Source organism: Nerophis ophidion, linkage group LG16 (genome assembly GCF_033978795.1).
Source record: "Nerophis ophidion isolate RoL-2023_Sa linkage group LG16, RoL_Noph_v1.0, whole genome shotgun sequence".
NCBI lineage: Eukaryota > Metazoa > Chordata > Actinopteri > Syngnathiformes > Syngnathidae > Nerophis > Nerophis ophidion.
This window is the reverse complement of record NC_084626.1, coordinates 16972614-16984727: the sequence shown is the minus strand read 5'-3', so window position 1 is coordinate 16984727 and position 12114 is coordinate 16972614. Positions and strand designations below refer to the sequence as shown.

At 37.6% G+C, this 12114-nt stretch overlaps 1 protein-coding gene across 1 annotated transcript in view; it reads left to right on the top strand.

Moving 5' to 3' along the window:
* Positions 1-12114, top strand: part of ptprt (protein tyrosine phosphatase receptor type T) — a 489779-nt gene that overhangs the window by 336171 nt on the left and 141494 nt on the right. Inside the window, exon 18 of the mRNA XM_061874425.1 lies at positions 9991-10020. Within this exon, the coding sequence (XP_061730409.1) occupies positions 9991-10020 (30 nt within the window). The remainder of the gene's footprint in view (positions 1-9990; positions 10021-12114) is intronic.

Sequence of the window (12114 nt, the reverse complement as noted above, 5' to 3'; positions counted from 1 at the left end):
TGGATGGATGGATGGATGGATATTTTTGTATGAATGAATGTTGTTTATCTTCCTCTTCTATCGGACATTTGCTGATGAGATATCACTCCGCCAGAAAAGTGGAGACCTGTGTATGGGTTTCATATTTCCAACAAAGGTGGCCAATAAATGATTAAACGACGGAATGGTGGAGTGTCTCTTACTTAAAAAACTACACAACGCAGAATAAGACTCACTGCACAGGTACATTTCACAAACTTTAGTAATTAGACGACAACTAGTCAGTGTGTGTGTATTTGTGTGTATGTTGACTGGAGTTCATCCAGGTGATTATAATCTCAGAGCGTTCAATCAATTGCAACTGGACTGTTTGGTTTGTCTTAGAAGACGTTTCCCCTCTCATTGGAGTAGACTTCATCAGTTCAAAAGTGCAAAAGAAATAAGCAGGAGGAGTCACATTAATATGCGCTCATATCTCGCCAAGGTAATATGTCTACCCAAGCCACCTTGGGTTTAAGACAGCATGCGTCTGTCTTAGTGATGAAACTGCAACACGCCTCACTTATTCGTAAAATGCCTCATTTACATCCGGTGTGTAAATGAGGCTTTTTAAAGTTCACTTTTAACAACAACAATGTGAGGTCAAGTGAACACACTTGAAAGTGTGTTCACTTGAACAGCTTTCATCCTCCTCTGGTTTGTAAGAAGGACAATTGCATCCCTGTGGTTGTCCTAGCGACCACCACCATCTCTTGCTCTCCTGGACTAGCCATTTTTTGTTGTTCCTATCTGCCTCAGTGCTAGAATGTGCGTCATTGTTAACATTTTTAATTGTCATACAAGTGTAAAAAGAAGTAAAGCACTATATTTTTCTGGAATGTCTGAGCTCAGGGCATCAAAACTCACATACTGAATGTATCTATGCGACAAAACTCTTCTATTGTATTATTCTTATAGTAGGTAAGTAGTTAGGTCTTTATTGTCATTGCACAAGTACAACAAAACTTTGTTTTCAGCACAAAGCCGTTCAAGATTAAACAAACAACGTGTGAAGCGTTACAGAACAGGAACGCTGACGAGTCACCACAACGCACCCCGTAAAAGATGGGAAAAAGGTCAACGCTGGGGAAGGATAGGTAAAAAAATACAATCTAGACTGGGGCCCACTTAGGAGCCCAGTCTGGAGTGGGGAAAAAACCTCCATAACAAAGCACATATACATATTGCAGCATCTTGAGACTAGCAACAGAGGGGAGGGAGTGGGGGCCACGTTGGCCGGCTGAAGCTCTTCAGGCACTGCCCAGCCGTCCATCACCCCTAAGGGGTTCGCGTGAAGGCCGTTGGATGGGGGGTGGGGTATGTATGGGTGGCGTATATCTTTTGTGGATGCATGTGTGTGTGTAAGCCTGCAGCGTGTCTCTGTTCCGTGGCCTTGATGTCGTGCAGTCGCTATTTCAAAGTCAATATCAACAGGTGTGTGTCCGTGAGAGAAAAGAAGGGAGTTTGTTGTGTCTTCGCCGCATTGTCCTTCGTGAGGTTCTGGTAGCCAGGGAAACAATCCAAGTGCCTATTCTTATTTAGGCTCAACCACTGTCGTAGTTCCCAACCCCTTCGAAATATGTATTGTGTCATTCACAAAAGCAAAAAATGCCCACATTTCACATAATTCCACATTTTCTGTGATCAACAATTTTTACAAATTCTACATTTTGTAAATTTGTCAAACCATTACAATGTGAAAACATTTAGCTCATTCAGGACATTGACACTAACAATTTTCCACATACTCTACCAAAAACTCTAAACTTCTCCTAAATTTATACATTGTCTAACATAAAAATCCCCTTTCATCTTAAGAATTAAGGCTGTCCCTATACAACGTTTTTACTTCCGATATCATAACGATATTAAAGCCTTGAATATTGCCCAATACCGAATTATACATACTTGTATTATGTTGTATTGTGAAAAGTAGTGTTGTCCCAATACCAATGTGTTGGTACCGGCACTAATATTATTTGGATACTTTTCGGTACTTTTCTAAATAAAGGGCACCACCAAAAATTGCATTACGGGCTTTATTTTAACAACAAATTTTGGGGTACATTAAACATATGTTTCTTATTGCAAGTTTGTCCTTAAATAAAGTAGTGAATATACTAAACAACTTGTCTTTTATTAGTAAGTAAGCAATTTAGCTGCTGACATATACAGTAACATATTGTGCCATTTATCATTCTGTTATTTTGTCAACAATATTAAGGACAAATGGTAGAAAATGAATTATAAATCTACTTGTTTATTTACTGGTAATATCTACTTACTTTCTCTTTTAACATGTTCAATCTACAATTATGTTAAAATGTAAAAATCACTTATTCCACTGTTCTTTGATACTTTACATCAATTTTGGATGATACCACACATTTGGATATCAATCCGATGCCAAGTCGTTACAGGATCATACAATGGTCATATTCAAAGTCCTCATGTGTCCAGGGCATATTTCCTGAGTTCATAAACATAATTTAAATTAAAAAAAAATAACAAAAGATGTCATGATGCCAAAAATATCGACATAATCAAAGTAGTATCAAATACATATGCTCCTGTACTTGGTATCATTACAGTGGATGTCAGGTGTAGATCCACCAATGGCGTTTGTTTACATTTTGATGCCGGTGAGCTACGGTGTGTAGTGAAACATGTTTAGCTATTCCTCGTCCTGCAGGGATGATACTTGTAAGAAACGTACTTTATTTGTCGCCATGGAGGCAAGGATGAGTGATTTAGAAATAGCTAAAACACTGCAGACTGCGGCTGTACGTTTACCGCTAGCAAGCTAGCCATGTCTTAAAGCACCTCTTCCTGAGGGCGTGTCAGTGTTATAACTTCACCTTTATCGTGAGCCAAAATGCATCTGTTCTCCCGTTTCTCTCTACACACTATGTCTGCTTGTAAGTACTCCTTGTGCGCTGCTGAACATGACCGTCTGCTCGTAGACGACGTGACGACGACGGGGGGTGTGGATGACCGGTACTTTTCAGAGGCGGTATAGTACCGAATATGATTCATTAGTATTGCGGTACTATACTAATACCGATATACCATACAAACCTAGTGGAATGTTAGAAAAGGTGTGACCAAGTGTCAAACAGAGAACAATGGGTATGTTAAAACATTTTACATGCAAGCCAATATAATCTGATACAGATTTTTTCTTGATTAAATCAAACCAATATCTCCCATGTTAAAATTGGATCGGGTAACCCGAGTTAAGAATTATTGTTTCTTCCACATTTCTCAACCATTTCAAACGCATCCAACACCAAAACACCCGGCTGATTCCAAACTTTCAGGCTTTGCGTTTTTCAAGATTCCCCGGATTCCTATTTTTTTCCAGGAATTTCTCATTTTCGCTCCCCAAAAATTACTATCGAACTAAATGTTCCCACATTATAATTCAATCATCAAATAATGCACACTAACAATGTTCCAAGTCTCTAAACAATCCTATTTATTTCATGATCACACATTTTCCTTCCAACTTGAGCAATTTCAAAAAGAACGTCCACTTATTCAGTAATTACCTTTGTTATTTGTGACTTTTAGTATTATCTTTTTTTAATGGAAAAAAGGAGTTAAGTTTTTTTTAGCTGCCTGCTGTGTCACTAATTTAATTCTTCGTCTTCATTTCACACAAACGCACACACACGCGCACGCACACGCACACACACGCACGCACGCATGCACGCACGCACACACACAGAACATGGTTGAGTGGTTTTGGCTACACCATATTAATATTTATGAGCAGTTTTAACAGCTGCAGCTTTTACAGCGACGCTGGGGGCGCAGTGCACTTTATTAACATCCTGAGAAGAAGAATATTGGTAAAAAGCTCTCACCGAGTGTCAGTCAAAGTAGAAAAGGACCATTCTGGCCATTATTGGCAAAAAAGAGGAAGCGGATCCGCTGGGGAATTTGTGATTTTTTTGTTGTCTGTTGTTGATTTTTTACCTATTTTAGAGAGGCAGTGTCATTGCGCGCGCGTGTGTGTGTGTGTGTGTGTGTGTGTGTGTGTGTGTGGCGTGTGTGTGCATGCTCTTGGCAATGGAGGTACGGATCGATCATTCCAACCTGTCATCACACCACACATTCACCTCTCCTTTCATCTCGTGTTCTTTTGCTCTTCTTTCCATCTCTCTCAGCGGGTGCACTGAAGCTGTCAGATGTGCTCCTCTCCTTCTCTAACATATAAACATCTATTATTTTGCTTTATTTTTTAAGTGGTAATGATTTCTTGTTTCTGACGTGCTTAACAAAGTGACACGGAAGAACGTCACATAACTTAACGTGTCCAAAAAGGAGTATGAAGAAGCAGATCTTATTTATTCCTATAATTGTATATCTCCAGGTCTCAGAAATAACTGACATTAACGTCCTGTGTTAGACCATCCGGGGACAAAGGCAGTTTTTTGTTCTTTGTTTTTGGCCATAGATTTTCTTGTTTACTTCCTTTGTACATGTGTTATTTTTTTTCTTCCTTAGAGTGTTTTTTCATGTTAAAGTTTAAACTTTCAATGTCAAATTATTTCACAGGTGTACAGTACATCGGCAATTATTCCACTATATCCCAAAACCCAACACTAAGTTTCATTTTTCAAAAATCCTTGATCTTTTTTTTTTTCTGAAATCTCTCAATCAACTTCAGCCCATAACAAAAATAAGGTCTTCTGATCTAACAACGTTCCAAATTTGCATATCATTTTAAACTATTTTAAACCTGTGACATGATTTAATCAAAAGCCCCTTAAAAGGATTAACAGTTTAAAAAAAAAGTTACAGTTTACTACAGTTTAATTGAAATATTTGAGCAAAAAAGTTAAAAAAAAAAAAAGAACATCCACTCCAATTTTTTTGTTTGGCTTTAAAGATCATTTAAATGTCACCATATGGTTGTATAAATATGACTATTTTCTAATAGCGAGAGAAAAACCTTCAGATTGGGTAATACTAAATACTATAGGTGGCTTATGCAGCAAAGAAGCAGAAAAAAAATTAATGGCTGTCAAAGTTAACGAGATAACACGTTAACTACAGGTTCCTTTAACGGGAATATTTATATTTTTTTAAGTTAAAAGTTAAATTACCCCTGATATTCAACACACACACAATAAGTGTGGTTTAAATTTGACCCATCTCCTTGTTCCACCCCCTGGGAGGTGAGGGAAGTAGTGAGCAGCAGCGGTGGCCATGCTCGGGAATCATTTTGGTGATTTAACCCCCAATTCAAACCGTTATTGCTGAGTGTCAAGCAGGGAGGGAAGGGTCCCCATTTTTATAGTGTTTAGTAGAGATGCGCGGTTTGCAGTGTCATCCGCGGATATACCGCGGGGTCGGGCGGGTGACATGACGAAAAAAATTATTTTAAAAAAGATTCAGGCTGGTGGCGGTTGAACCATTCGGAAATATTTAACATACATAAATAGTGGATCGGCAACCTTTACCCAATCAAAGAGCCATTTTGACCCGTGTCACAAAGTAAAGAAGACATTAGGAGCCGCAAACATTCTCGCGAATATCTGCTGGCAGTCACCCAGATAACAAGAAATAAAGGCGTGCTATAAAGCCATTGCCTTTGACGCCTTCTATAACATGAACATAGTGCTTGCCAGTCCCAGCAACATGTTGTATGCAGCTTCTGCAGACACACCCACATGACTGCAAGGCTAACTGGGTGATACAGAGTACACTGATGATTGTGATATAAACAACTTTAACACTCTTACTAATATGCGCCACACTGGAAGCCACACCAAAATCTTCACAGTAACACAACACAAACGCAACACAACAAATACCCAGAACCCTTTGCATCCATAAGTATCCTGACTATATTATACACCCGCTAGCACCAACCCCCGTGCGTCGGAAAGGTGGGCAAAGTTGGGGGCGCGGGGGTGTAAATTATAGTCAGGAACAGTCATGGATGCAAAGGATTCTGGGTATTTGTTGTGTTGCGTTTATGTTGTGTAACTGTGAGGATGTTCTCCAGAAATGTGTTTGTCATTCTTGTTTGGTGTGGCTTCACAGTGTGGCGCATATTAGTAAGAGCGTTAAAGTTGTTTATATTACAACCATCAATGTATTCTGTATCACCCAGTATGCCTTTCAATCTTGTATGTGTATTTGCGGAAGCTGCATACAACATATTGCTGGACTGGCAAGCAGTTTCCACATGTTGTAGAAGGCGTCAAAGGCAATGGTTTCATAGCATGCCATTATTCTCGTTATCTGGATGAGCACCAGCAAATATTTGCGAGAATGGTTGCGGCTCCCATTGTCTTCTTTACTCTGTGAAACGGGTCGAAATAGCTCTTTGAGTGGTAAAGGTTGCCGACCCCTGATATATAACAACGGGCGGGGCGGCGGGCGGTTGCGGTTTTTGATCAAATGTTGTTTTGGGTGGATGGCGGGTGGATGACGACTTTAGTGATGCGGTTGCAGATGATATAATTGCCTATCTGCGCATCTGTAGTGTTTAGTGTGACTTGGTTTGAACTCACAACCTACCGATCTCAGGGCATACACTCTAACCACAAGGCCTCTGAGCAGGCTTAAATGAACATTTTTGACCCTCGGCCTGTTCCTTAGTTTGGGAAAATGTGTGATGGCATTCAGTTACTGTTGAGCCACAGGCTCAAAAATAGTTAGCAGAAATGCACAAAGAAAGGGGGACCTGATGGAAATCTCAGATCCAAAGCCATAGCAAGTCGTTCTCTGGACAAGACAAGATAAATTTACCTTCAGTTGCCGTGCGACGACATCATTGGAGCAAACGCTGAGCATGCATTGCTGCTTGGAGTGAGGATAAGCTTCCCGTCCGTGTTTGGATTACAGTTAAGTGCATTAAAAACATAAAATGCAGGTCGTTACTTTTACTGCTTTAGTAGGATGGAATACAAACTCAGCAGAAACAAAGACGGTAGAGAAAAAATCTAAAGTCACTTTTATCCGAGATTTTCGTCAATATTCTGTGATATTTATACCTAAATAAATGTTTCCTGGCAGATAGAAGTTAAGTGTATCGTAATGGCAGCGGGGATATGACGGAGGAAGACTTTCTTTCTTTGAACAAGGTAGTATTCTTCTTCGCTAGCACTGAGACTCGGTTTAATACTGCAGGCATGAAAGTAAAAAACAATTCACTTCCCTGGAAATGTGCAACATGTTTTCACTGAAAGGGAAGGGATTTACTGTGGGGCAAAAAAGTTTTTAGTCATCCACCGATTGTGCAAGTTCTCCCACTTAAAATAATGACAGATGTCTGTAATTTTCATCAGAGATACACTTCAACTGTGAGAGACAGAATGTGAAAAAAAAATCCAGGAATTCACATTGTAGGAATTTTTAAGAATGTATTTTACACGGATCAATCGTCCTGTCCCCTTAGCAGAAAAACAGCCCCAAAGCATGATGTTTCCACCCCCATGCTTCACAGTAGTTATGGTGTTCTTGGGATGCAACTCAGTATTCTTCTTCCTCCAAACACGACGAGTTGAGTTTTTACCAAAAAGTTGTATTTTGGTTTCATTTGACCACATGACATTCTCCCAATTCTCTGCTGTATAATCCATTTATACATTTTGGTATAAACTCAACTCGTCGTGTTTGGAGGAAGAAGAATACTGAGTTGAATCCCAAGAACCCCATACCTACTGTGAAGCATGGGGGTGGAATCATGCTTTGGAGACAGGACGACTGATCCGTGTTAAGGAAAAAATGAATGGCGCCATGTATCATGAGATTTTGAGCCAAAACCTCCTTCCATCACTGAAAGCGTTGAATGGTTGACCAAATATTTATTTGCCACCATAATTTACAAATAAATTCTTTAAAATTCCTACAATGTGAATTCCTGGATTTTTTTTTATCACATTCTGTCTCTCACAGTTGAAGTGTACCTATGATGAAAATTACAGACCTCTGTCATCATTTTAAGTGGGAGAATTTGCACAATCGGTGGATGACTAAATACTTTTTTGCCCCAATGTATAGTTTAAGGTGTAATTTCAATCTTTATATTCAGAATATATGCACAACACGAAAAAGCTTTCGTGTTTCAATATGTTCTGGTTCAACCATGGAACAGTTTGAATGCGGAATTAAAAGAACGTCGAACCATAATTATGTTTAAAATAAAACGATGCAAAGATTTGATTTTCAATGAGGGTTTCTAACAATCAAAAAGTGTTGACAATATTATTATTATTCAAATTATTTGGGTAGTTGTTTACTTTTTACTAGTTGGTGTTACCGTCAATTAGTACTTGTATTCATGTGATTATATACAGTATGTGTATATTGTATGTATGTACTGTATGTTTGTGTGAAATAAAAGTAAGTAATGTCTGTAAAATATTATTGATAAAATACTGTAATAAGACTGGTAAATGTATCATTGTATATAATAATAATGATGATTAAAAAGCCAGTTATTGGATTTAAAAAATAAAGGGTGGGAGTAAATAAGTTTCACTTATTCCTACTCCTTTTTGAATATGAAAAAAATCCAACCATTATCTATTGTTTTGATTTTTATGTTTTAATTGTGAAATATTTGTTTCTATTTCTGTACATTACTGTAATGTTATCAAGATTATTTCCTTTTTTCAAAATAGTTTTTGTTTTGCTTTATTGTTAACATGTCCAAAATAAACTACTACTACTAAGTACAGAATATCAGAAACATTTTATTGTGTACAAAACATATCACTTAACATCTTAGAAAACCAAAGCATTATTGTAACAATCCACATTTTGTGTTAGTAATGCATGAAACTGCTATCTAAACATGGACGTGTAGCTACTCTCCTCTTTTAATGTAAGTGGTCCTAAACCAGGAATACGAATTAACCTATTCCTATAAAATAGAACTTCTGGCAAGACGTCAAGACACTGCTGGTAATTATTAAATTCTCTTTAAAAACGTGTTTATATTATTTTCGTGTTGAGCTGTTTCAAAAATCATGTTTAAAAACATTTCAGTAGAGCAAAGTAATTGTCCAGTCATGGTATTAAAAACTTTAAAAACGATCTGTCTAGGGTACACTTAATAATGATGAAAAAGTACTGTATATCTTTTTGCGATTAATCGCAATTAATTTACAGTTAACTATAAACGAAATGCGATTAGTTGCTATTAATCCGGACTAAATATTTTAACCGTTTGAAAGCCCTAATGAATATATAAATAATCTATATCAGATAAATACAGTACATTTTAAATAATATTTACATTAACAAATATGAAGTCAATTAACTTTATATAAATAAAGAGATACATTCTGGATTAAAAGTAAATAATGATAAATGGGTTGTACTTGTATAGCGCTTTTCTACCTTCAAGATACTCAAAGCACTTTGACACTACTTCCACATTTACCAATTCACACACACATTCACACACTGATGGAGGGAGCTGCCATGCAAGGCGCCAACCAGCGCCCATCAGGAGCAAGGGTGAAGTGTCTTGCTCAGGACACAACGGACGTGACGAGGTTGGTACTAGGTGGGATTTGAACCAGGGCCCCTCGGGTTGCGCACGACCACTCTCCCACTGCGCCACGCCGTCCCTAAAAGCTAACATTTTACAATGTATATAAAAAATATAGGATTTAGCAAAAACCTTTATCATACCATGTTAAATAAAGTTGCCATAATGTTATCCTAATTCTATAGGTTTGCACATATTTACCAACAAAAGTCCCAAAAGAAATGAAGGCATCATCAACCAAAATAAACATTGACCATTATTCCGCCTAATTGTTATTTTGGCACAATAATAGTATTTAGATCTGCACTATGGACACATTAAAAGCTTTTTGAGGATGTTTTGGCTCATGAATTAAATCCGAGAAACGACGATACCCTTCACTAATCAATTAACTAAATGTTGTGTCCTTCTTCTTCTTCTTCTTCATCGGCCTCATCGTCACCATGCCTCAGAAGACATGCTTATTCCTACTCTTATTACCTGTAAGTAAACGTCTCAAGCCATCAGTGACACTGGACTTCCTTATGTATTATTCTGTTGCATCCTGAATGTCTTGCTCTCTCTTTGTCTCTCTCTCTCTCTCACGAACACACACACTCACGCACACAAACACAAACACAATCTTGTATTTGTTACCTTCTTGACACCTCCGAAAAATGCCTACCAATGTAGGACCACCTTTTCTAGATATACAAAAATGTGTATTTACAACATTAATGATATATGCAAACATAAACAAGCTTGTTGTGAAAAATTTGTTGAAATTTATGAAAGAAGTCATCATTTTACTCAACGCCAAGTCCAAATTTTACAAGAAAAACGGAACATTTGTGAAATATTCTGACAAAAGTTGGAATTTTAATAAAGAACAGTTGCAATTTTATTAAAAACAAGCTTAAAATGTTGGCAATTTTGTTGAAAAAGTTGTAATTTTACTTAACAAAAGTCACAATTTTATAAGAAAACTTTAACATTTTGGCAATATTATAATAATAATTGGATTTTTACATTGCAAAATTATGACAAAATTCATCATTTGAGTCAGAGTCACTATTTTACATGAACAACAAAAAAACTGGCAATTTTGTGATAAAAGTCAGAATTTTATACAAAATGTCACCATTTTGCATTAAAAAGTAATAATTTTACATAAAAAAGTCATAATTTTACAAGCAAATATTGCAATATTACAGAAACAGAAATATGAGAAACGTTTCCCAATTTTATAAGAAGAAAGTCGACACATTGTGAGAAGACTGCTTTTAGTATTTCTTTCTTTTTTTAAAAATTGTAATTGTTTTTTAATCTTCATTATTTACTTTGGATTATTACAGTATGCCTACATATACATTTTTTTTTTTTTTTTAATGAATTTTAGCCAAAGGGGTCACATTTCAATTTCTTACACACACTTTTTATTGAATATGTTGGCCAGAGAGGGGAGCACTTTTAAAACCAACACATAGTCAATTTTTAAAATTCCTCCTTTTCGGGACCACCCTAATTTTGATAGCTTTCACCACCAGGGGTGCAAATTAGATCTCTCTTTTTTGTTTTTTTGTAATGTGCTTAAGGCCGATGACAAATGAGTCACGGACCACAGATGACCCCTGTGCAGCACTTTGGGCAACCCAGCTGTAGAAGCTAACTGTTAATGGCCACTATAGTCTTAGCACCGTAGTGTATTTGTTCATCCTATGGTCACATCTGGGACGCGGGTTGTCTTATGTCAGCACGGGAAGTCAGGGATGAATAGGGAAATCCTAACCTGACTCTCGCCAGATCCTGTAGTTCGCTGAGCTCCACACAAGGATCTGCCACTTCTGAATAGGAGATGTATTTCAGAAGGCGGGGTCTTGTAAAAAAATTATTGTATGTGATTGGATAAACCACTTGTCCGTTATCTTGAATGGCGTGCTACTTAAACCACTCACATGGACATCAACCCGTGATGCTGATGAGAGTGACGCTGTGAAATCCAAAACAGAACAGCCGACACATTGGATAACGACAGAGCGAAAGGTTTTCTGTTCATCTTTTAACGAATTTATATTCGATAGATTCGTTAAAACAGTTGCAATAGCAGCGATGGTTGCGTGCCGCCATTTTTGTTTGGATCAAACAGTTGCTTCGGCGCTACGTCACATCTATGACATCATGCCCGTCGATCCTGTTTGGTTCATTACCAAAAGGCGGGGCCTTGTAAAAAAAAACATTGTATGTGATTGGATAAACCACTTGTCCGTTATCTTGAATGACGTGCTACTTCAACCACTCACATCGAAATCAACCCGTGACGCTGAGATCCAAACCAGGTCAGAAAAAGAGCCAAAGCATCCTTGCCACCAATAAATGCCTTGAAAACTGTTTTCTGTTTGTCTTTTAAAGAATTACTATTCGATTGATTCGACAAAAAAGTTGCAATAGTAGAATCAATGTCAGCACAAGACCCAGCGAAGGCTGCGTGCTGCCATAGTTGTTTATATAAACAGCTTTGGCGCTACGTCACACCTATAAAACCCCGCCCGGCGATCCTGATTGGTTCATTATTTTTTGCTATCTGGAAGCAGTTTGCA